This window comes from Orcinus orca, chromosome 18 (assembly GCF_937001465.1).
Source record: "Orcinus orca chromosome 18, mOrcOrc1.1, whole genome shotgun sequence".
NCBI lineage: Eukaryota > Metazoa > Chordata > Mammalia > Artiodactyla > Delphinidae > Orcinus > Orcinus orca.
The window spans coordinates 918,253-944,408 of NC_064576.1; the positions used below are offsets into that span (position 1 = coordinate 918,253).

The 26,156-nt window shown below is 52.6% G+C and overlaps 1 protein-coding gene across 9 annotated transcripts in view; it reads right to left on the reverse strand.

Annotated features, from left to right (window-relative positions):
- The window catches only part of ATP11A (ATPase phospholipid transporting 11A), a 119,634-nt gene that overhangs the window by 17,804 nt on the left and 75,674 nt on the right, over positions 1-26,156 (reverse strand). For 8 of the 9 annotated variants that reach the window (XR_004485224.2, XR_004485223.2, XM_033435018.2 and 5 more), the window contains exons 10-25: positions 25,919-26,000; positions 24,559-24,709; positions 23,364-23,561; positions 21,956-22,129; positions 20,439-20,602; positions 19,624-19,695; positions 18,483-18,556; positions 14,561-14,664; positions 10,125-10,306; positions 8,156-8,407; positions 6,831-7,005; positions 4,672-4,774; positions 4,273-4,418; positions 3,653-3,712; positions 3,060-3,187; positions 1,062-1,197 (exon numbers count right to left, since the gene is read on the reverse strand). Coding sequence is in view for 7 of the 9 variants with exons in the window: in XM_033435018.2 (XP_033290909.1) it covers positions 1,062-1,197; positions 3,060-3,187; positions 3,653-3,712; positions 4,273-4,418; positions 4,672-4,774; positions 6,831-7,005; positions 8,156-8,407; positions 10,125-10,306; positions 14,561-14,664; positions 18,483-18,556; positions 19,624-19,695; positions 20,439-20,602; positions 21,956-22,129; positions 23,364-23,561; positions 24,559-24,709; positions 25,919-26,000 (2,201 nt within the window). In the remaining 2 variants the exon portion in view is untranslated. The remainder of the gene's footprint in view (positions 1-1,061; positions 1,198-3,059; positions 3,188-3,652; positions 3,713-4,272; positions 4,419-4,671; positions 4,775-6,830; positions 7,006-8,155; positions 8,408-10,124; positions 10,307-14,560; positions 14,665-18,482; positions 18,557-19,623; positions 19,696-20,438; positions 20,603-21,955; positions 22,130-23,363; positions 23,562-24,558; positions 24,710-25,918; positions 26,001-26,156) is intronic. The other variant, XM_033435020.2, reaches the window with a different exon arrangement.

Here is a 26,156-nt window from a genome sequence, read left to right on the forward strand (position 1 = left end):
AGAAAAAAGAAACAGACAAACCGATGGGCAAACACACAGCAAGACTCTGAACTTCAGGCCAGCCACGCGGAGGGACAAACGGGCAGAGAGGTGTCCCATCAGACAGGACGTGCAGTAAACCTCTGTTCACAAGCTCCCCTTCTTTACGTGGACCCTGGGGCATCAGGTCAGAAGCAGGGCGCCGGGCCCCGGGCCTCTCGTATTCTCCAGGCGGGGCTGGAGGTCGGCCACGGTCAAAGCAGCATCCCCTCCAGCCTCACATGCTCGTGTGTCTTCCTACTTACTTAGGTCAAGGGAGGTCCAAACAGATCAAGTCCACTTAGAAACACCACTGACCCCGCTGGTGGTCCCCAACATGGAAATACAGGGAGTAACCTCAGCAACAGGGACCCAAGTGGACGCACAGGTTTCTGGGACGACCCCAGTCCTACAGACGTGGGGCAGCAACTAACAGCATTTCTACCGACAAAGCACACAAAGGGAGTCACGTTGGAAAATATTTTCAAGAAATATTTTATTTATAACGCACTCCAAAAACACAAAGGACGCACCCACAGATTTCTTACCATGTGTGTGTTGGTGGTCACTATCTGAGAGTGGGAAGGAAGCCATGGCAGAAAGAAAAAAGCAAGATACGAATAAAACAACCCCTAGAAATTATGCAGAAAACCAGAGCGCTGAACGCCTACCAGGCAAGTGTAAATCTACTTGTTGCGAAGTAAACAGATACTTAAGGATGTGAACAAACACTAAAATGGGTTAAATACTAAATTATTTCCCATATTTAATAAGCCACGTCTCAACGATCAAATCGAACCACTAGGTATATAGCTAACGGTGAGTAAGCTACAGAACTAAAGCCTGGAACCCCTCAGGAAGGGTGTCCCTACAGTCGGCAGAACTCTGCCATCACGTCCCTTCCATCCAGCTGGGGGGCAGACACCCAGACACGGTCCCCGCGGGCTGTGCTGAGACTGCGCTGACCCGGGATCGTGCTGGATTCAAGCTCTATCCCCAAAGACTCCCGGAGCCACGCTGACACGACCCAGTTCCGTACTAACCTGTCCGTTGCTGGTCACGGTTGTGTTTTCAAACATGAAGTAAGCACCGAAGAAAAACACCAGAGCATCGAACACGCCTAAGAACGTCCAGTAAATGAACACGCGCCAGCGGAGGAGAGCGTTCTTGGCGATGTCTCTGGGGGAGGCAAAGGGTGGGAACCTGTGAGCGTGTCCAGGCGCACGCGCCCACTCAGCCCCCACCGTGTCCACCGGCCCTGCGGCCGCCGTCCTCGTCCGGGGGCCCCTGACTCGCGGAGAGCCCCGAGGTGGCAGAGCTGCAGGGACAAGCAGGGACAGGAGAAGGAGGGCCCTCGAAGGGGGCGGGGCCCCTACCGACACCCACTCAGCCAAGCCCCGAAAAGCGGGTCCTGGAGAAGCCCGGCCGCGAGCACCACACAGCCTGTCCACGTCGCGGCCAGACCCCCATCTCCACCCGCCGACTGGCCGGCACACGCTCTGAATGCACGGAGCCCGTGGGATGCCAGGTGGGCCTCACGACTGACCACGCCCCCGAGCCACACTTGACGCTCTGTGGCTCCTCCGGCCGCACCACCTGTCACTTCACCCAACACCACACCCGGTCCCAGAAAGGCCCTGGGACAGCTTGTAGCACAAAGCTGTAGTAACCGAAACCATCACGGTCAAAGCACAGCGAGAAGGGAGCAAACATGCTGAGGTGTGAGGGGCGACGTCCCCAGCTGATACAGTGGGAAGGACCAACAGACATGAAGTGAGCTTCCTGGGAGCAAAAGCAAAATGCTCTCCAGACTTTGCATTTTACTACATACGGATATTCCTGAACAATCTCTGTTTGAATATTTTATTTCTCAAAAATGGACTGTGATATCACTAGAGGAAGAAAGATGCCAGTGCTCACACCTCTGCTTCCGAAAGGAAGGACACAGGACACAGGGACACGCTGGCATCCAAATGCCAAGACCGCGGGCTTCCCGGACCAGGCTGCGCATTTCACGACAGGGCTTCCTACACCTGTCAGTTTAGTTCAATAAGACAGAGAACCTGCAGGGTTCCCTCCGGGTGTGTGTCTAAAATGGTGTGGGTTCCCTATTTTCTTAGACTTACTCCTGTATCATTAAATGCACGTGACAAACTCAGAGCTTGCTTTTTTTTTTTTATCACCTACAGGGATTATTTTGGACCCCAACACTTCAAGACCCCATTTAACGGCTAATGATTCTGATGTAGGCCGTGGGGCTGGTGAGGTGTCTTGACTGTGTGGGCATAGGACTCACACACGTGAAAAGCCTGCACAGAATGTAGTGCACACACACGTGAGCACACGAGCAAGGACCAGTAGGATGGCTGGGCGTGTCGCGTCGGTGCCCTGCTTGTGACCTTGTCCTGCGGTTCTGCAGGGCGGTCTGTCAGATGCTACCACTGGGGAAACTGGATAAAACCTCACAGAATCTCTCTCCTATTTCTTACAACCACATGTGCATCTAAAATGTTCTGAAAATAACACATTTAATTTACAAAGCCACAATAAACAGTGACACATTGAATCGGCCAAAGATCCTGGGGTGCAGTTCTGAAACAGCAGAAAAATCGTTTCCTTGTTATTAAAAATACTTTTTAGCAGAAAAGAGCACCCTGAGATCAGATATGTTAACTTTTCTCTTTTCTCACTGAATGGAACCTATTTGGACCTGCGAGGATCATTTAGGCCATAAATCCGCTGGGGTCACAAGGGGATAGAAACTCTCACCCCAAGTTCTTTCATAACCATCGAAAACCACGGTAAAATGCAAACTGGCTTAACGTGTACATTTCAAACGCAACATAAATCCTCTGTCTGAATTTGGAGTATATTCACTTAAATCACATGGCTTCCTGCTTGAAGAATCTCCTGTGGAAGTGAGTGTGTCAGCTGACACTGAATCGTCTGGCTTTTAAGTACTTCAACCAAGCATTATCCGGATTCGCGGCAGGGCTGCCCGGTCCCTCTCCTTGCCTACAGCGGCTGCCTGCTTGAGGTACCTGTAGAGGGCAGGGTCCCTCTTGAGCGTGTCCATGGCGACGTGCTGCTCCGTCAGGCTGTGCAGCAGGATGGGGAGGGAGGTGAAGCTGATGTTGTAGAGAGTCAGGTAGGCAGTGTCGTACAGGGTCTGCGGGACCGAAAAGCCACGTGAAAACAGCACCCGGGCATCTCGACAAGACTTTCGGATGATTCGTTTCAATATGCATGTGTAGTTTTCATTTACAAAGGGCCACAGGCACGAGCATTCTAAAATGCACACAGGGCCATTTTTCTACAGATACAGAAGGACAAGGACATTTTTCAAAGTGTCAGGATGTCGACTAGTCTGGATTAAAATCACAGCGGACCCACCCGGTCCTGCCATTCCAAACCTGCAACAAGAGAAAGTTGCACGAAAGTTTGCAATTCTGATCGCCGCCTCCAAGCTTAGGTTTTCCCCGGTCCTGGTTGCTTTAGATGAAAGAAGATCAGCGACGGAACGGGGGGGTCATCTGGCCCGCATGCCCTGACGTCCACCCTCCACCCACCACAGACACATGTGGGGAAGAGGGATAAGGCTCAGGTGAGCTCGACCTCAGGCATCAGGACTCACCTGTTGCGAAAACCCACAGAAGAACTGGTATAAAAACTGAGGGAAAATGAAGCAGACATTCTGAAAGAGAAGTCACACACGTGTTAATCAAGGGCACATTGTAAGACACGTCACTTTTCTATCCCGTCACAGAGCTTGGCCACGTGACACACTCTACCTGGGCAAAGTGCCCCACATTCTCCAGCAAGACAGGCAATGGCTCTAAAACTCCTTGCTCATCTCAGGGGCTCCCACAGTACACACGGGACCATTCTGGTCACCCTGAGATCAGACAGACTCAAGGGAAACTTGTGGCAGAGAAATGAGGCGGCAACGTCGGTGTCAGGACAGACAGGAAAGAATGCAACCGCATTAAAGAAGAAGAAACTACTTCAAGGAACTATAAAAGAATGCCCCTTCCTCAAGCGTTTTACAGCCCGTATCTCACTGGTTCCACATTCAGTTTTGAGACTGCGAAGAGAGCTGGGCGTTTGCTCCCGTGGTCCTACGATTACCCCCTCCTTTCTGACAGTCAATTCTATCCATGGACAAATCACCCCTGTAGCCTCGGGGCATCATGACAGACGAGCCATCGCTCACACGCTTTGAGACGGTGAGAGGGGAAAGGAAAGCCTTCCTACCTTATAAAAGAAGTACTGCACAAGCTCAGATATTCGAATATAGTAAAAGTGCCCATGAACAAGTAGCATCTTCTTCAAATGCTTAAATTTCGGTATCGCATAGTCGCTGTTCCTTGCAGCCTGGCGACCTTCTTTCCCAATGATGCCTACGAGAAGGGAGCAAACGCGCTGAGGAAAGCCTTTCTCAACACCACGCAGGTGGACACGGACACAGGCAAAACGGGATGATGCTGAACCGTGACTGTCGGATTTCTAGGCACGAACGCTCTGTGTCACAGACAGTGTCCTGAACGTGTGTCTACATTCTATGGCCCTGCCTTGGCTGTGTCCTTTCTCGTCCAGCTGCGTGATAAACCCGGGTTACCAAGAGGCGCAGGGAAGCAGAACCGAGGGGCTTACCTATGCCCACATGGGCCTCTAGGATCATGCTGACGTCATTTGCGCCGTCACCAATCGCTAAAGTGATAGGGTGCTCTTTTGAAAATTTGATTAATTTAACAATCTGGAAAAGAAGCAAGTGCAGATTTTATCGTCTCTGTTCTATTTTTGCAAAGGTCATTCACTAACTAGGCAGAAACGACAAAGATGTCAAGTTAATCAAGGAAAAATGAAACAACTATGTACTTAAAGTGAATTATTTATTATATGCAGTCTATTTTATCCACTTAGGATAAAATCTTTTTGACGTCGAAAGCGAAACACACTTCAGCAAAAGCAGCTGAGAAATGACTGTAGTAAGATGAGCTGAGCAGGCTGGTGGGCAGACAGGACGGAGAGTGAAATCCAGGAAGTCATTTGCAGGGGCTGCTCAACTCCTTATGTAAACGTGGGGGAAACAGATTTAAATATACGGGGTGGGGGGAGTGTGAACGCTGCATTCCGTTAGAAGATACTGCTATTCCAAGCTATCTGGTTTCAAGCATCTATTTTTTAAAATAAGCTGCTCATTTACTTTTCAAATTTGTCATGTGTGCAAAACCAAATCTGACAACTCAATGCAATGAATAATTTCCAAATTTTTAGTCTGTTTCTTGACAGTCTTTTTTCCTATTTATGTGCCAAGTATAAGGTTCCATGATGTAAGACTGAAAAGATGAGGAAAAAATGTGTGGATTGCCTTCTTGTTTCAAGACTGAGACACTAATTGGTATAAAAGTTTGCAAAAGTCACTTAAGAACCTAAAAGAAATACCAAGTATCATGTGAAGACCAAACGACATCCTTAGTTCTGTTCTGGACGTCACTGTACAAGGTTTACGCAGAGTCACACATTTAAGAGGGACAGTTGGGAATGAAACCATTTTTATCCCAAATAGAACGTACGTGAACGCCTGAGTCTGCTTCTCTTCACTGAGAATCACCCCAGGGCAATGCTTTATGTGTTTTATGCTTAGTGACACTGTCACGTGGCACGTCAGTGTAGCACGCATGCAAGGACGCGAAAAATGACCCCTTTGCACGTGGTGTTCAGTATTTTACCTTAAGCACTAGGTCAGTCTGAGAAGCTGACAGTTTCCTTCATGAGCAACTCAAGAGAAACTGATCTCCCTTATCTAAAATGTGGTTTACAGAATTGGGACCGTTTTAGGTTTACCAACACCAGAAAGGCACACATGCTCACGTTCGTATCCCATATGCTTTAAAAAATATTTAAAAACACACAACAGGGGGCTTCCCTGGTGGCACAGTGGTTAAGAATCCGCCTGCCAATGCAGGGGACACGGGTTCGAGCCCTGGTCCAGGAAGATCCCACGCGCCGCAGAGTAACTAAGCCCGTGCGCCACAACTACTGAGCCCGCGCTCCAGAGCTTGAGAGCCACAACTACTGAGCCCATGTGCCACAACTACTGAAGTCCGCACGCCTAGAGCTTGTGCTCCGCAATGAGAAGCCACTGCAATGAGAAGCCCGCTCACCGCAACTAGAGAAAGCCCACGTGCAGCAACGAAGACCCAACGCAGCCAAAAAAAAAAAAAAAAAAATTAAGAAAAAAACACGTCAGGTGGTGTTTCCACAAGAGTGTGGTGCAATGGGCAGAACGTGAGTTCAGAGTCCGACAGAGTGGAAGCCGATTCGGACCGCCACTTTCCAGATCATCCCGCCAGGCAGGTTCTCCCGATTTTGTGTCTTAGGTACTTCATTCCTAAAATTAGCACAGCCTCCCTCGCCTCAAGGGTTACCGTGAGGGTCGGTGGGTTCGCACCTGCCTCAGCAATCGGCACACAGTAGGTGCTCGACGGCAGCTGCCTCCCCCCGGGCTTCCGTACAGACGGCTCTACCTCCTTGATACAGTTCTGTTTACGTGAGAGATGGGACGAGCATCTCCCTTGGTCTCTGCACCCGGAAGGGCCATCCATCTGATTCCATCAATGCTTACTAACCACAGCGAGCAAAGTTAAGTCTCACGTTTCAATTTCTATCATTTTTGCTTCCATTTTTAAAAGGAGGTGCTTTGCTAGATTTAAAAATAAAACCCAGAGGCTGTAAGGGCTCATGAATGGCTCTCACTACGTAACCCCTTCCCCCGGGGATCCCTAGCTGGTTCCTGGTGGGCGGCGGACCTGGGCCTTCTGCAGGGGCGCCATCCGGCAGCAGAGCACAGCGCTGCAGTTCCGGCAGATGTCCAGGAAGAGCTCTCGGTAGTGGCTGGAGCTCCCGTCCTCACACGGCTTCATTATCAAGGACAGCGCGGCACCATCAATAATTAAACCGTAGTCCTGCATATCGGCGGAGAGTCTGTTAGATCATACAAACCAGAGAAATTACTCAGTAACTAAATCCAGAGATTTGAGAAGACTATGTACTTTTTTGGGATATCTATAGATGCTACACATTCAGGATCAAGGAATAAGAAACTGGGTTTTCTTGTTTTGTCAATAATAACACAGCCTCTAGATTAGTGGCTGTAAGGCCTTTGATTACATTTTAAAATTGTGTGTGAATTAAACTTTCTCATTTCACTGAGGCAAAGCAAACAACGGTTGCAACTGTGGACTCCTGGGCGTGTTCCGGTACTTCTTGACAACAGAAAGAGAGCGTTTATCCCGCTATCGAAGAGATCGGCCTTCATTCCCGAACTGCCTGGCCACCTCAGCCAACCACAGTCTTTATTGTTACAACTAATACCTCCGTGCTACTCTGTCCGGGTGACCTGACTTGGAAAGAACATGGTCGTAATTTCTCTTTGCTGGGTTTCAAAGTTACAAGGAACATCTCTAATCCCCCAAAGGAATTCTGCAGACAGGGCAAAGGGAAATATCGCTGTACTATTTATAAATGAATAATTTTAGATCCACATATGATTAGAGAGCTGCCTTTGCTTTATCTAAATTAATGAAAACTTGAAAGGTTCAAATGAAATCTAATCTTAGATCATGCGTCTAATACCAGCAAGGAGAGCGTTGATAAAATGTGAATAAACTGGCGAATATTCTCGGAAAAAACAACTGTCGGGCATACGCTGTTCTGTCTTAATCGACAAACGACCACGCATTATTCACGTCTCCCTCCTGCTCTGGCAGGAGCCCTGAGGAATCCACGACGCAGCCCGCAAGTGTCGTAGAAGCAGATGGGAATCACCCCATGCACGGTATTTTGTAAATCCATGAATGAAGTCTCTTTGCACCCTCAGCCAGCGGTCTGCAAGTGAGCGCGCACACACACGCGCGCACACACACACACACACACACACACACACACACACACACCGCTCTGATGCAAAAAGGCATGTATGTCACAGTTGCTAAAGACAAATAGCTCTGGTCATGGTCCCGACCACGGGATGCTGTTAGAGGCCAGAGGACAGGACCACGTCCGCACAAAGGGAGCTGAGGCCACGTCCCTGCCCACGGAGCTTGCCCAGTCCGTCTGCAAACGTCCCGCCTACCCTGAGAAGCTGTCCCGGGTCAGGCTGGCGCTGCAGTGCAGGACGGTCTTGCTCAGCTCGCAGAGCACGTCGTGCAGGCTCTGCTCCTCCAGCCTCTTGGTGGTCACCTCGAGCAGCTGCGTGTTCCTGCGGAAGAGCCTGCAGGCGTAGCAGGCGGCGGCTGCCGTCTCCATCTTGTCACCCGTGAGCACCCACACCTTGATGCCCGCCTTCTGCAGGGCCTCGATGGTGTCGGCCGCCTTCTCCTGCAGCCTGGGGGGCGGGGGCGGGGGACACAACACACACGTCAGCATGAACACAGCAAACCAAGTGCAGAATTCCGAGAACTTGTGATCTACGGAACTGATTCAGTTTTTTGCCCCCAAATTAAAAAGCACCGCGGTGCTGGCTCGTGATTTCCCGTGAAGGACCCGAGGCTGGCGACAGCTGTGTATTAACTTTTTACAACAGAACACTTCCTAATACGAGAAAATCCACAGGGATAAAATACTAAGAAACAAGACAGCATCTTGTACGAGTAACAGTGGCCGAGCACACAGCTTTCTGCCTGGTGGGACTTGCTACTCAGAGAGGACTTTACGCTATTATAAGACGGCCCGTCACGACCACCAACCAAAAAAGTCTTAACCAGGGAAAAACAGGACCTGGAAAAGAGGTGACGCTCACCACCTTTTCATTGTGCATAAACTGTTCTAATTTTGCCACGTATCAAACCGGAGCCCAGGTTCCCCTAAAGAACGTGAAATGCCAGGCGCGGCTCTGGGACGGGCTGATGGCGTCGCAGGCTCGCCCCGCATCAGATGCTGCGGGAAGCACTTGCCTGCGACGTTTTGTCTTTGCCAGAACCTTACAGGATGAGGACGGTGTTAGGATCCTGGTCTACGTGTAGAAAACCCACAGCTTGCAGAGGCCACAACACATGTCTGAGGGTAAACGGCACTCTTGACCTTGGTCAGGCTGTCTTGCCATCCGTGGAAGTCTGGCAGCAAAACCACGTCTGCCTCACTTGGGGGCCTGCTGTGTTTTCTAGATTTTAGAGTCTTAGTTTTTGATAGATGTGTGTCAGTGATGTGTTTCTGTCCAGTGCTGAGTGAAAGGCAAGGTAAGGATCCGGATTCTGACTGGAACCATCTGGTTAGATTCTGGGATAAACTTCCTAGGTCAAGTCTGGAGATGATATAATCGTACTATTCTAGAGGCAGAAAAAACCATCTCTCATTTCATCCTTTTTTGCAAAAAGGAAACCGAGGCCCAGAGTGGTCTGTAAAGATGTTGGCCAGAGATTTCAAAGAAATAATCTGTAATCAAATATCATCACTTCAACCCCTCCCCTCCGCCCCATCCCCGGGGATCTATTCTCAATGTCCTGAGGTGCCAGCTCCCCGCAGGTGCATCAGCTCCCAGGACCCCCGTGAGGGTCCTCGGATGCGCAGGCGAAGATCCCTCCACCCTTAAGAGCCTTCCCTTCTCCCCAGTTCCTCCAAGGACCCAGGAATTCTACCAGCTATTATTGTCAGTTTTTGCAATGTTCTACTTCATTATTTTAAATTCCTTCAATGAGTGATGACAAGAACACCGAGAATGTTAAGATCCAACATGTTTACACTTGTATTTGGAAAGAACTAGTGACAAACTGAGGACCAGATTAGTTATTGATTCCATTCTAAAGAATAATTGAACAGCATAGCCTTGTAGCTTGACTATTCAGAATATGGTGTGAAAATGCTGACCATTTCTGGTTTCTTCTGGGGGCCTTTTATTCGTGGAAAGTCAAACATCACAATAGCGCAGCCTGACCCCCCGCGCTATTACCCCAGGCAACCAAGTGGCCTGCCCGGTCCTGACGCGTGAACGCGTTCACCGGGTGCGGCCGACGCCGGCTGTGGGGCTCCCCCGGAAGCGCCCCTGTAGCCCCTGCGATCCCGCTGCAACACTATTATTTCTGAAGACAAGCGCGGAGAGCCTTTACCGATCCTCCACGGCCGTAGCACCGAGCAGGATAAGGTCTTTCTCTATCTGCTCATAGGCTTCTGCTAACTTCCTTTCCCGGTCGTGGAGCGCCACTCTGGCGGCCTGCAGCAGCTTATAGATGCCTTCATATTCTTCCTGCATGAGCCTTTTGTAGGCAACGCACAAGGTCCGAAGCCCCTCCTGCAGGACACAAAGTGGCACTTAACGTGAACTCGAGGGTCACTTTGCTGAATATCACTTCCCAAAGCCTTCCCGACACCCCCCTCCAGCTCGAGTGACTAACCAGAGAACGAGAAACCAACCCACCCTCAAGGGGCTGGTCATCTGCAAGTGAAGCGTATCCACCTTAAATATACACAATCATGGTCGGTGATAAAGTTTTCAAACTAGTAAGCGTGGGAATACAAAATATAAACCGGGGCCGTCGAAAGGTAAGACTTGGTTCTTTTATTTTGACAAATGAAGAGTTAACCTTCTTTAGGATAGCAATTAGCAATTTATAGTAAATATCAAGTGATATTTCTTTTTTTGTGTTTTTTTTGGCCACACCACGTGGCATGTGGGAACTTAGTTCCCTGACCAGGGATTGAACCCACGCCCCCTGCAGTGGAAGCTCCAAGTCTTAACCACGGGACCGCCAGGGAAGCCCCATCAAGTGATATTTCTAAAGTGACGCTTTACGTGGGGAGTTTGTGTGACACTTTGACCTTATTTGGGTCTCACCGAAGGAAAACCACACGGTTATTGATCAAACCTATCGGGTCCACAGGAGAGGAAAACAAGAACCTAAGACTAATTCTGGACGTCAGGGCGCGCAGGGCAAGCACACCAGCTGGCAGGGCACCAGGAAGCTGGGCTCTCAAAGGCGCCACACAGAGCACTTTCACTGCGTCAACAGACGCTTCCTTTGGTCACGATGAAGCAACCATCGCAACGGCCCGACTGGCGACCCTGGACGATCCCCTTCTGCTTCCCTTGTTCCTTCAGCCCCAGCTCTACGGATCCCCTGAAATGAGCCAGTCTCCTACATGATCAGTCCAAATTCTGGGAGAACACTGGTTCCTAAGATTTGAAGGGTTTCCACTATATGAATTCTAACGTCCCATCGCTCTCAGGGAACGCTTCACATCTGCCATGTTTTCTCCGACCTCCAGATGTAGCCGAGGGACACGATCACGGTCGGGTTAACAGCTCCTCTTGTCCCCGGAGCTCTCGGAAGCCTGAAGGCGGGAAGGGAGCCCCCGGGAAGGAGCGGGACAAAAGCAGCATCTGTGTGTCCGACGCTCTAGGAAGGCACTGAGCTCTGTGACCGCCCACCATCCAGACGCCGAGTCCCGTCCCCGGGGAGCAAGCAAGCAGCCCGCTCGCCTCTCTGAGAAGGCAGGTCCCCCTCCACCCCCGAGCTGTGAAAGCGCAGAGATGTTCTTCCCCTGCATCCTTCCCGGGTCCACGCCCCGCCCACTTCGCTGCCCTCCTGTCTGTCTCCTTTGTGGGGTGGGAGCTCTCAGGCCGCTGGCACTGTCTCACTTCACCCCCGACTCCTTGACACACAATAATAACTCAGTGACTTCTGCTAAAAAAAGTGGTTGAAGTTGGATCGGAAGTATCCACGGTGATCAAGGAAATCGGAGACATGAGCTCGAGCTACAGAATGGATCCTCTGACTTCTCCTAAGAGGTGAAACGCACAGGATACATGTATATGACTTCATTCTACGCCAGAAAAACTGCACGATAAGAAAGAGGTTTTACGAGGATAGTAATTCAGAGCTGTCCCAGAACATAGAGCTGGTGTGAACGGGCAGCAGAAACTTCAGAAATAAATAGAACCTTGCCTTTAAAAGCAGCTATGGGGCTTCCCCTTGTGGAAACATGGAGTAGAGATACTTTTCTCTATTCTTCCTGCAAAGTATTACTAAAACCCTGGACACTGTATATAAAACAATACTGATATACAAAGCCAGACAAATACACCACAGGGAAAGAAAATTATAGAACATTATCCCTTACAAACATATATGCAAAAATCCTCAACCAAATTTCAGTAAACTGAATCTGACAGTATGTCCGAAGGATTATATACATGACCAAGAGGGATTTATCCCAGCGATGCAAGGGTGACCCAACATATGAAAACCAATCGATGTAATATATGACATAAATAGAACACAGGAGAAAAACTCACATCATCATCTCAACAGATGCAAAACAGCATCGACAAACCCCGACAGCTTTTCATGATAAAACCACTCAGTAAACTAGGATAGAAGGGAACTTCCTCAACCTGATAAAAGCCATATATGCAAACTCACAGCCAGCATCATACTCAACGGGGGGAGGTGGAAAACTTTCTCCCTAAGATCAGGCAGAAGACAAGGATGGCTGCCTCTGCCACTTCCATTCAACATGGCGCCAGAGGTCTTAACCAGAGCAATCAGGCAAGAAAAAAAAAGGTATCAAGTTGGAAAGGAAGAAATAAAGTTAGTTCTGTTCTTAGATGATAGGATCTTATATGTAGAAAACTCTAAGGATTCCACCACCAAAAAAAAAAAAAAAAAAAAAATGGTTGGAACTAAAAGACGAATTCAGTAAAGGTGCAGAATTCAAAGTCAACACACAAAAAGCGGCTGCATTTCTACACGCTAACTATGAACAATCCAAAAGGGAAATTAAGAAAACAAGACCATTTACAGTAGCATCAGAAAGAATAAAATACCCGAGAATGAGTTAAACCATGGAGGTGAAAGGTTCATAGACTGAAAACTACAATACGTTGCTGAAAGGAATCACAGAAGATCTAAGTAAATGGACAGGCATCCTGTGTTCATAGATTGCAAGACTTAATATCCCACGATGACGACACCACCCAAAGTGATCTACAGGTTCAGAACGCCCATCACAACTCCAATGGCATTCTTGTGGGAATGGGAAAACCCACCTGAAATTCACGGGGAATCTCAAGCGGCGCAGAGTAGACCACAGTCTTGTAAAAGAACGAGGCTGGAGGACGGACTCACGTTTCCTGGTTTCAAAACTCACCGGAAAGGGACAAGTAACCAAAACGGGGTGGTCCTAGCGTAAAGACAGACATAGACCAACGCAACAGAACCGAGAGCTCAAAAATGAACAGCTGCACATGTGGCCCCATGATTTTTGACAAGGATGCCAAGACCATCCAACAGGGAAAGAACAGTCTTGTTCAACCAACGGTCCTGACACAAGCAGCCATCCATATGTGACAGAGTGAAGCTGGACCCTTACCTGTCCCACACACGCAAAATTAACTCTAAATGGATCAAAGACCTGAATATAAGTGCTACCTTATAAAACTCTCAGAAAACAACATAGGGACAAATTATGATCTTGGACTTGACAACAGTTTCTTAAATACGACACTAAAAGCACAGGCCACAACAAAAAAGTAAATTGGACTTGATTAAAATTAAAAACTTTTGTGCATCAAAGGATACTATCAAGAGAGTGATAGACAACCTACAGACTGGGAGAAAATGTTTGCAATTCATACATCTGATAAGGTGTTAGTATTCTGAATATATAAAGAACTCCTACAATTCAACAAGAAAAAAAACCTGATTAAAAAATGGGCAAAAACCCTGAATAAGCATTTCTGCAGAGAAGATACAAATGGTCCATAAGCACCTAAAAAGGTGCTCAACACCTTCAGTCATTAGGGAAATGCAAACAAAAACCATAATGAGTTACCACTTCATACCCAACCAGGGTGACTACAGTTAACAAAAATGGAAAATAACAAGTGCTGGCGAATAGGTGGAGGAACTGACACCCTCACGCACGGCTGGTGGGGCTGCGACGCGGTGCAGCCTCTGCGGAACAGTCTGGCATCTCCTTAAAAAGTGAAACATATTGGAATTACCAGGTGACCCAGCCATCCCAGTCCTAGGTACACAATCAAAGGAACTCAGAGAGATACGAGCACACCCATGTTCACAGCAGCATCGTTCCCAGTGGCCAAAAGGTGGAAACAACCCAAGTGCCCACCAACAGATGACGGATAAACACAGTGTGGCACATACAGCGCATCCACACGATGGAATATTTTTCAGCCACAAAATGGAACAAAGCTCTGATGATGTAAGAACTCGCATGAGCCTAGAACAGACTGAGCACTCGCTTCAGAACAAAACGCGAGAAGAAAACCAAACAGGTCACAAGGGAAAGCATTACCCGCCAATCACTGGAAGTCCTCAGGATAAAGATCTATTTTCTTCAAAACCGTCACAACGTGCTTGTCATTCTGGACGCCCTCCCCCCCAAACACCAGCGGAGGGCTGCGGAGCGTGGTGCCCGCCCAAGGGCACGTGGCCAGGCTTCCCGCGGCGCGCACACGTGGCACCCAGCAGGAACGTGCCCCCCACGAGGGAGAAGAGGCGTGAGGCCACCGCCCGCATCTCACCACTGCGTTGCGCTCCACTCTGGATCGGATCTGGTCCACCTTGCCTTCTATCACTCGGGGAAATATTGAGGAATCTGCTCCTTTGCAAAACAGATAAATTTCTCCTAGAAAACGAGAAAAGAAGATTTTCATTTAATCACTCTATGGGGAAGACTAAATTATTTTTCAAATGACGCTTTTATTAAAAACAAAACCAGGGGTACCAGCGCTGAGACTGTCGTGGAGATGTTGACTGACCGGTTAACCTGTAAGATCAGGAAAACGTCAAAGCCACAGATTCCCCCACAAAGCCTCGTTTTATTCCGACAAGCCCAGAATCTCAGGAAAGTCAGGAACGAAACTGGCTCCTGGGCGTCCTTCGTCCTGTCACTTCTGCCTGCTCCCTGGCAAGGATGTGAGTGAGGGACGAATGCCCTCGGGACCAGGGAGGGGTACGGACGCAGAGGGCGTGGCCGACCCCAAATGGGGTAACAAGCTGCTGGGACACTGGGCGTGACCAAGAGTGACGAGAAGCATCTGTCGAACGATTCTCCCCACACCTACTGCCCCGGTCACTTCACACGTCTCAGTGCTGGGGGTGCACGCTCCTCCTCCCTCGAGGTGAAAGGTTTTCCCTTCCAGAAGGGTCGGGAAGCTCTCGGCTCAGACAGAACTGCGGGCGCCCGCGCTGACCCACAGGCCGCTGGCACCGGGGCTCCTCTTTCTCGAGGACTCTTCTGGCCTGCAAACCACGTGGCCCTCTGCTGCGGAAGCACCGAGGGGCTTGTCACAGCGGCTGCAGGGCCGGAGAGGGGGCACTGCCGCTGGAACCGGGTTCTGCTCAGCACTTGTCATCAGACAGAAATCACGAACACCGAGCCCCGGCCTGGGGTGGGTCCCTGGAAACCCAAGATGCTGACGGCCCGCGGGAAGGAAACCCGGGAGCCAAACCCAGGGCACCAGGAGGGGCCGGGAGGAGGGGGCACAGTGCTGGGGTGAGGGCTGGGGTGCCCAGAACCGGTGGTCCACACGGGGATCTGGACAAGGGCCCGTGAACTCAGGGGCAGCATCGGAGCCCACTGTGGGTGGCTCTGTCCTTGGTCCCAGAAAGAACTATCTTCTGCAACATACAGAGCGAAACACTTAAAACATGGCCCGGTTCACGCTCACGGGAGTCCTGGAGTTAAACCCAGGGCAACGTCAACCTACGGCCAGGAAGGACGGTGTCTGCAGTGTGTGTCGCAGGCGTGCAGAAGGGACATGCGGGGCTGAGCTGGCAAAGAAGCGGCAGCACGGCCGCCGCCCCCAGTGGGAATCTGAGCAGTGAGTCCAATCCCCAGGAGAAGCCCGCACACCCTCAGGCCGTGACCCGAGAGTCCTGGTCACACGCCCGCCAGCCTAACGGCAGAATCCGTGCCCGGCACCAGCCGTGACTTCTAGGCAATGCTGTACGTACGGCACCAGATATAGGATAAAACAAGTTTCGTGGTCCAGACAATTCTGAGTGGTGATACCTTCTTGAACAGTAATTCCTTTTCTAGAAAAATCACAGGTGACTCCAAGTAATGGCCTGTGAATGACTTAAATTTTCTCCTGTCTCAACCTGTCATCCCCCTGTACCCGCCGTAGACGTGGGCCGTGTTCAGCCTAAAGACTCTGTCGAGCGGAGCCTCTGACGTGAAAACATCTGGAGTGGAAGGCGACGTTTAACTTGCAAAGGACAAGAGCAGAGACTGTTGGGCCCCAGCTGCAGACCTGCTTTTCCAGTTTTGTAAACGAATAAGAAGTTGGAACTCCAGAGCAGTGCAAACACACAGGTGAGGTGACCGCGGCCCACGCCAAGCGCCGTGGGACCCGGGTGGCTCCACGGCTGCAGTGGCTTCTCGGGGAGAATCCTCAGAAGCTCAGGGCTGCAGGGGCTCCTGTCTCCGTCCCGCCCACAAGGCTGGAAATCAGTGCCTTTAGGGTCATCTCCGGGCAGGTATTACTACTTGGAGAACAACTTGTTTAGTTAAATATTCAACGTCTCTGAGAATTCACTGCTGCCTTGCGGGGTTCTGATGGCCCGGCCTCTCCCCTCCAGGAAGGGGTTTCTAGCGGCGCGAGCGCCGAGGATGTAAGTCCTTCACGTGACCCAGCTGCTGCTCCAGGCCGAGCCATGCTCCTCCTGACGGGAAGTGTCGCTGTTCGTGAAGATTCCATGGTCCACACCTCGGCTCCTGCGCTGTGCGGGGCGGGTCAGGAGAATGTGCAGAGGGGGAGAAGGTGGTGTGTGACCAGCTAACGCATTGCTTCCCGAGGCTGTGGCCACGACTGCCGGCCCACGGACTGTCTCGAGCATGAGCCACGTTTGTATCGGGGAAAGTCACAAGAGACAAAGACGGATGGTGGGACCTTGCACAGTTGAACGCCTTCGTCCTGGATGGACCCCAGCGCTGGCCAGCGCACAGCAGAGGGGGCACCCGCCCAGGGGACTCGTCTCCAAACACGACGGGCCGTGTGCTTCCCGTGTCCTGCTGCCCCTGTTGCCACGTGTCCGGGGCAGCATTTACATAAAGACTTGGCGCCCATGGCGCTCACCGGCGCAAGGCTCGTCGGTGGGGACCCCACGTCTGACGGCCTGCTTCGCGGGCGAGGGAGCCACGCGGTCTGAGCACGAGCTCCGAGACACCCAAGCGCCGCAGCTCGCGGAGCGCGGTTCACAGGGCCTGGCTGAAAGATGGGCCTTCAGCCCCATGTCCTCAACCGGCTTGGGAGACAAAATAAGGCATTTCCGGTTCCATCGAAAGAGGCTCAAGCAGCCCTGTTACGGGAACTCACTTTGTGGAAAGGAAATCCGCTCGAGCTGAGCGTGAGGACGCCGCTGACGCAGAGCTCTCCAGGTCATACCTGAGGCCGAGTCTGTAGGTTCAGGGCAGCAGCTTGGTTTCACTGCTCTCCAGGCAAGTTTCCAAAGAGAAAAACATAGCCTAGCGCGGTCTCGTTTTAAGAAACAAGAAAGAGTAAGATGCCTTGTCTCTTGGTAAGATGCCACTTGCAAACACGTTAGCAAACTGAACCCAGAAGCACTCACCGAACGCTCGGCAGCGCTGTGCTGGGGACACTGCTGAGTAAGTGTGGCTCTGCATTCAGGACATCTGCAGCCCCGCAAGGGCAGGAGGAAACCAGGAAGGCTTCCTACAGGTGGCCGTGAGAGGTCCTGGGAGAGCTGCACATGAGTAACAGGGCCTCCAGGCGGAAAAGCCCTGCCAGGCAGAGGGCCTCCAGGTGGAAAAGTCCAGACCAGGTTGAGGGCCTCCAGGTGGAAAAGTCTACACCCGATAGAAGGCCTCTAAGTGGAAAAGTCCAGACCAGGTAGAGGGCCTCCAGGTGGAAAAGCCCTGCCAGGTAGAGGGCCTCCAGGTGGAAAAGCCCTGCCAGGTAGAGGGCCTCCAGGTGGAGAAGCCCGGGTGGTGTACCCTAGGGGGCGGCCTGGGAAGGAAAGCTGGGAGGCAGCTCAGGGCCTCCACGAGAAGAGCTGGAGGGGCGGCTGCCTGTTTCCATCAAGGACCCGAGCCCAGGAGGCCCGGCAGAGACAGCGAGCACACGAGGGCTCGAGAGGGAGGGGGTCGCAGACGCCTGGGCGGGGCCTGCAGGTGGGCGGGGCCTGCAGGTGGGGACCCAGGAGACAGGCTGCGCAGTGTGTGTAAACTGAGGGGGGGTTCAGAGCCCCGGGGATGAGTCACAGGACTTTCCCTCGGGGGAAAAACCAAAGGTGACAACCTGAGCCGAAGATGCTCGGGGACAAACGGGCCCGAGGCTGAGGGGTGAGTGGTGGTTTATCCATGCTTTAAACAAAGAGAGTAAACAGTTACATCCTTAAAGCTCCCACAGAATCTAGGCATCAGAGTGAAACACAGTCACACTGCATCATTTAAGAAACCAAAGGGAAAGAAATCTCTACCTGTAGCAGATTTGACAATCACACTCATTCTCCTTCTTACTGAGTCAAAGCTCAAAATCTCCAGCAATTCGAACCTGAAAAAGAGGTTGAAGTATTGCTTTTACTGTCATCCAGCTCCACGTCTCGCTACATCGGGGTGACTACCGGCCCGCCCCTGCATGCTTCACGATCCCTAAAGAGCAAGGGGGGTGTCAGCCTAGGGGGCTGTGAGGCTGCGCCGGCCCCGCTGGCCCACAGGCTGGCTCCCGGGGGGCCTGGAGCACCGAGCGGCGGTTACGGTCTCAGGGGCGCTCACTTGCCTTCCCAGCTGGAAACCAGAAGCCGGACAGCAATGTCACTGCCCTCCCAGGGGTGACCCCATGGCGCCCAGAGGCCCCGAGCGCTTGCGGGAGGAGCCGCAGCTGACCTGGCGGGCCTGGGGCCCAGCAGCCGTTCTGGAGTCGAGGGGCTCCACCTCCGCAGCCTGGGAGTTTATTGTTCTTAAGAGCAAAAATGTAAAATCCAGCTCTTTTGAGACCATCACCACCAAATCTTACATTCTTTACCACGTGTGCCACGTGTAACCATAACTGCCCATTGATGTTTATTTAGCAAGGAGAGATGGATGGCCCCATCCTCTGAGTCAAAATCAAACCATGCCATTTGTCTCTGGGAGCAGCAGTTTTAGACTAGATGGTCCCTAAGAGTCGATATGGAAAGTGAAACATCCCCCGTCCATCTGGTCCCTCCAAGGCTACCGCTCAGTGTTTCTGTAGGACCCCGAGCTCCACGGCCTGGGGACCTGCTCTGAGAACACAGGATTCCAGGGCCACTCCCGGGGGAAGGGCTTACGTTGGCCCTCTCGTGGGGAGTCAGAGCTCGGCCTTGGGGGTGTCAGAACGTACTAGAAGCTTTGTCAACTCCTGCAGTAAAACTGACAATGTGTGGCTTAACCCCAGCCTGTCTGAGGGCACACCACCACCCAACTTCTCCTCTAACCGTCCGACTCAACTTCTCCAGGCGTTTCGGTGACATTCTTGGTGTTGTTACTGAGAAGAGGGAGAACGAGTTATGGAAGGAGTGCGGAGAACTTGGTATTTTCTCCAGTGAGAGAGCTCTGTAAAGACGACCCTGTCTGCCGTCCCAACCAGGCAGTTCTCACCTCTCGATGTCATTGTCCCTGTTCCGGAGCTCCATGTAATTCTCCTTCAGCCTCAGGTACGTGAAGCCCAACCTGCAGAGGAGAAGACACACCTGGGAGTTCATGTGGACCCGGATGGCCCTCTTTCATGGCATGTTTCCATTTTACACTTTGGGAAAGCTCTCCTTTTGAAAAAGAAATGCTTCCAGAAAAAGAGGCTGTAAACTGCATTGTAAAGTCGGGAAATTATAGCACTGTCTCAGAACGTTCTCCAAGAGCCCAGGGAATGTCGACTTACCCGACCGTCTGGCGCACCACACGCAATTAGCTGCCTTCTTACTGGAGGGTATGGACGGCAGCAGGTCTGAGGTTTGGTCCCTGTCTCTACTGATCAGTGGGGCTGCTTACAGCTTGGTTACCATGTCAGAATTGGAAGGACTCTGGGAGCCCATCCATCTCCAGACAGACGCTCCACTTTACTGATGAGGAAACTAGAGCCCCGTTCAACCAACGGGCCACGGGCCACTTCGTCTGTAACGCCCCCTCCTGCACCAGCACGTGTGAGGGCTCTGCTCATGTGGGCCCAGGCTGGGATGGGAAAGAGCAAACGGGCCTGGCTTCTGGACTCGAGGAGCTTCCAGGACGTGGAGGTGGAGACATACACTAACACGGCAACAGCCCTAATCGTATTAGGAAGACACTATGGGGACAGGGTCCCGCTGACCCGGCAGGAGCTGGCAGGCTGAAGGAGAGGCTGCTTGGAGGGTGATCTCTATGACTGAATGTCGGGGTGGAGAGGTCCCGCACCCCCCTCGCATCAGGGACCAGAGACGCACCTCTGGATGCCTTCGACCAGAGCCACCTCGTCAGGCGAGGACGAGATGTACGCGCAGCGCTTCCCTGAATCCGGCGACTTCCTGGGCCCGTCCACCTCGTCGTCGTCCTTCACCTGGATGGTGTGGCACAGACAGACGGCCCGGAAAAACAGCTCTTCCCTCTCCTACAAATGCAGCACAAACCCACAACTCTATGGCGCACCCACTCAAAACAAGGAGACCAAACAGAAAACGGTAAGCAACGACGCCGGGCCTGCAGCCCTGGGGGTCAGGGAGTCTTAGTGCCACCTCTGGCAGTGGCAGCGGAGTCCGGCTGCCTTTCCTCCGCTCTCGCAGTCCAGACGAAAACGGACACGGACCTCAGGGAGGCCGTGGGTTCAAGGCCACAAGAAGAGATGGGCCTGCGATCTCCGGGTTCCCGGAAGCCGTCCCGCGCCCTGGGGTGTGACCGAGACTGAGGGGGCCAAGAAGGGCTGGGCTGGCCTCGCGCAGGCCAGGTGGGCAGCTGAGGCAGGTGCGACGCCCCGCAAGGCCACAGACCACCGGGCCCTCCCCCGAGGCTCGGGGGTGAAGAGGCCGTTTCTGCACCACCAGAGGCACACGCGCACCGGCTCCCAAGAGGCCGCTGAAGCAGAGCTGACTCAGGCCCCCTCAGTCCCCTGGGGCTCCATGCAGGCCACCAAAGCTTCCGGAACGGTCTCCTGGGCGACTGCCGCTGAGGGTCACGGCCCTCCTGGAGCCACAGAGCCAGTGTGTGTGTGTGTGTGTGTGTGTGTCCGTGTCCATGTGTGAGCGTGTATGTATGTGTGAGCACGTGTGTGCCTTGTGGCTGTGTGCAGGTGTGTGTCTGCATCTGAGCACGTGTGTGCCTTGTGTGTGTGGTGTGTGTCCATGTCTGTGTGTGTGTGCCTTGTGTGTGTGGTGTGTGTCCATGTCTGTGTGTGTGTGCCTTGTGTGTGTGCAGGTGTGTGTCCATGTGTCTGTGTGCAGATGTGTGTGTCTGTGAGCACGTGTGTGCCCGTGTCTGTGTGTCTGTGAGCACGTGTATGCCTGTGTCTGAGCACGCATGTGTGTGTGTCTGTGAGCACGTGTGTGCCCGTGTCTGTGTGTGTGTGTGCCCGTGCCTGTGAGCGCGTGCCCGTGTCTGTGTGTGCGCCCGTGTCTGTGTGTGTGTGCCCATGTCTGTGAGCACGTGTGCCCGTGTCTGTGTGTGCGCCCGTGTCTGTGTGCGAGTGTGTGTCTGTGTGTCCGTGTGTGAGCACGCAGGGCCTGACTAGTCTCAGTCCACGGTTTCCCCACCTGGCCACGTGAAGATAGCTGCCCCAACCCTGATGTGACGGCCAGATGCACCTGGGGACGCCTGTGCAGATGGGGACACTCACAGCTCTTGCCCCCCCGAGTCGCCGGAGGGCAGCATCTGTCCTGGACCCCAGGACAGGAGGTGCCCCTGGTCCCTCACATGACCCGCCCGTGGCCAGGTGGCAGCAGGACGCACGGCCAGGAGCACGGCCACCTACCCGCCCGCCGGCGCCCGGGGAGGCGTCGATCATGTCGATGGCAGCGGCGGCGGGGAGCACCTGTCCGTTGCAGACGGCGTGCGGCACGTACACGTGGCCCTCCACACAGCACTCCTTGAACTCCATGTTGTTCTCGGTGAGGGTGCCCGTCTTGTCCGTGAACACGTACTCCACCTGCGGACATGGCTCGGCTGGGAGCTGCTGCCCCTCGAGGGCCCTCGGACCCCCCAAGGCAGCCTCGTCCCAACGAAGCGATTTCCAAGGCTTTCATCCAACCGCGCTGCCTCCCTGGCCGGACGGTGAGCACACTGGCCGTCCCCGCCCGAAGCGCCATGCATGCGAGCGTCTGGACACAGCCTGGCTCCGGGGGCCGAGGGGGGACTTTCTACACTTTTCTCCTTCCATCTCATAGAAAGACAGAGACGCGGCAGGGGTTGGGGGCTTGGTCCTGGATCCGATCTGACCAAAAAATCAAGGGTACGGGTGGGATGAGCTTATCCCATAAGGCCTGGGAGGTCCAAGCCTGCAGCATCGCTTAAGGGTTGGAAGATGACAGAATTCAAACAAGGGACAAAAATCTCTGATAGAAAACTGTGGCAAGTGTGAAAACTACACGGAGTTTTAAACCCTGGATCTCGATGAACTGAAAGAAGGCGGGGATCCCTGACCCTGTGGGCACCTTGTGAGCTGTGGGGAACACGGGTCCCCCCTGAGCCCCCGCCGCCGGCTATCAGAGACCCGCGGGCCCGGGAGGGGGTGGAGGGTCCCGGCGAGTCCCCGCTCCACCCATCCCGCTGGGCTCCCGCTCGCGGGCTCCCACCCGCACGTCCTGTCCGCGGGACACGCTGCAGGGCGGGTACCTGTTACTACGCCCACTTTACAGGTCAAGAGCTGCCAGTGCAGAGCCCAGGCCGCGAGCCGTCAGCCTGGAGCAGGGGTGCAGTGGAGGGGTTCTGAACTCTACACCGCGAGACTGAAACTCAGGTCTCACTCTGCCCACCCTGACGATGATGACCGGGGCCGTGAGGACCGAGGAGATGGGACGGGACAGCCGAGGGCAGCCCCTGTGAGCAGGCTCGCCGCTAACTCTCCCTTGAAACCCAGAATCAGCACCACTTAGAAAGGCCACGATGAGCTTAAGGCAGTGAGTTAATGTGATGAATCTGCACAACTCGTAAACCCAGAGCACCCCGCACTGTCACATGAAGTTAAAAAGCCACTTTGCCGCCCTCTTTCACTAGGTATAGGTTACACCGCTGTGCACGAGCTGAAATGGAAACGTTCCCATCTGACCATCCTGATGACCTGCCTGCGTGATAAGAATCACGTAGCTTCCAGAAACCTGGGGACATAACAGAGAGGGGCTCAACGGCCAGCCAGTGAGAGAAGACAATTCAGGAGACCTGACCTGTCCTAGCTCTTCGTTTAAATCCGAGGTGTTAACCAGAGGCCCTTCACCCGTTTCCTCGTCAAACATTTCTTCGTCCCAGGTGATGAAGTAGGAGCCGAGGAACTTCTGCATCTCCACGGTGACGTACATGGACACGGGGATGATGTAGTTGAAGAGGACCATGAAGGCGAGGAAGTCCGTGAAGGCTCTGAGGAGCTAAGAGAAGGCGTGTGACCCCCGCCGCCCGCCAGCATCACGACGGCTCCAAGTGTGATCCCCCCTGCCGCCCGCCAGCATCACGACGGCGCAAACCTCAGAGTCAGTCCGTGAAGGCTCTGAGGAGCTAGAGAAGGCGTGTGACCCCCGCCGCCCGCCAGCATCACGACGGCTCCAAGGGTGATCCCCCCCCGCCGCCCGTGGCGGGGGGTGTGAGTCACACTCAGAGGCGGCGGGGAGCGGGGGTGGGTCTCCAGCTGAGAGCCCGCAGGACGCTGTATACTGTGATTACTGCAAGTTTCCCTCGAGAGTCTGATAAACGACCGCATTTAGGGGTCTGTACAAAGGGTGTTTCTGTATAGTTTTATCCTTATTCTGAGCCATTTGTCTCATGGGAGGCCGGACTGAACGCAGGAAGGAAGTGGGGGCCAGGCTGGGACCTGCACACGGCCCTGCTCTGAGCTGAGCGGGTCCAGGTCTGGATTTGCACACCGCTCAGGTGGACGCGGTAGGCCCAGCAGGAGACTGTACTGCTTTAAGCAGAGGACATGTCATCAAATTAACTCGCTGGTTTGGGGGAAAACATTTTTGATAAATAGGAGTACGTAAAAATGAAGCCAATTCTTATTGTAATTTCCCATCGTCATCGAGACGCTCCTTTCATCCATCTATTACCTAATTAGGGACCGTGTATCTCACCAATAGCAGCTCCTCAGCCCCCCTTATAATACAGGTCGCCGCGCTGAGTCTTAGGTGTTTAAGGTGTGTCCTTATGAATCTGGGATGGAAGCCGATACCTTTTCAGACTCGACTCTTCAAATACCCAAAGAAGGAGGCTCAACCAGTGTCTACAGCTGCAGGGCCGGGGCGGGGGCAGGCAGCTGACAACCTTCACTATCGATGAGCGCGGCGTCTGCTACAAAGATTTCATCAACCTAGACCTCATCCGGTCTCCCCACGTTTCCATAGCGACAGCCTGCAGGGTCCCTTTCCATACCAGGTTCCTCTGTCTTTCTGCCTCTGTCTTCTGGTTGTACCACGGCTCATCTCGGAACAGCTCGCTCTGCCACACGTACTTCATGACGGTATTAATCAGCGCTTTGCTGATGAGGATGCAGAGGTACACGATGAGGAATACATTCATTGATCTGAAACACAAGACAGCGGGGGTGACTGAGCTCCCGCTCCCCGAGGAATCCTGAGCTGGGCGTCGCCTTTCTCACAAACGTCAGCATGAACATGTTGTGAACAGACAGGAACGGCACAACAGGACTCCCCCACCCCGACGAACTGTCAGGGTAAAAGTGAAAATGCGAACTCGTCTACATCTGAGTACACGCCGTGGGCACTGGCGTGTGTCCTGCGGCCACCTGGGAAAGTGCTGAGGGCAGGGAACTCCTATAGACAGGAGGGCACAGCCTGGCTCACAGGGCTTCTGCATGGTCTAGGACTCTTAATTCAAAGAACACCCAGAAATCAATTTCTTCTACCATCAGCCAGTGAGTTCCAAACTTGGAGATTATCACCACGAAGGAAGGGGGGAGGGAGGGAGGGAGCGAATGCCCTCCGCATAGGAAAAGTGCTGAATCCTTAGCCGGTATCTTAGGAGCTTATGAAGAAGGTTTGGTTTTCCAATATCTATTTCTGAAACCAATTTGTCAGTGCAGACATCTGGAAACTAAGCATTCTTCTTTAGTAAGAACCAACTGTCCAAGTTCATATCTGATGCAGCCACAGATGGACAGAGACCCAGGATCACATTTCAAGGTCGACTTGCCAGGAGCAGACAGACGATGCCTCAACAGTCTCCCCACAGATCACCCAGGAGCCCGGAGCGCTTTATTACGCTACACGAGGACACTCAGTTGTACACTTAAAGTTAAGGACACCCTTTAGCGAGAGGCAAAGAAGACATCATTCTGGGCCATGTTTTCTTACAAATTCAACTGTGTCCTTGACATTAACAGGATTTTACCATTTAATGAAAAGAAGACTGTTCCCTCTGCTAATGCTTTCCTCACTGAACCCGTATCAGAAAAGTGACTGAACTTTCACTTTTTCATGAAATGGTGGGAGGAGATGCTGGGCACCCACAACGGACCTTGACCCAGAACTCCAGGTGTCCACGCGCAGGCGGAGCCTGCAGACGTGGCTGAGGGTGCGTGGCCATTTACGTCTCCACAAAGTAACGCTGTCAATCTAAGGTCTAAATAACCCGCTTGACTGTCCCTCAGATCCCATGAAGGAGTTGCTAGTAAGACTAAGAGGAAAATGGTTCCCCATCTGCAGGGGTTTGCCACAGTGGGAAGCCACGGATGAGTTTTTACACGTTTCGAACCACGGGGCAATCAGCTTACTTTTCGACAGCAGATCGCTTCTGGGATTTTGACTGATAATTCAGCGCCATCTTGGTTTCCATGCCCGTGTAAACAGCAACACCTATAAAGTACAGAGCGGATGTTAGAACAACACCACAACTGTGTCTTGCTCTACATCGTGAAGTATGCACAGCTACGATAAAAATGAAATTCTGGACAAAACGGATCATATTTTAAATTTTTCTAGGCAAGCTAGCTGTTCATAAAAAGTCACACA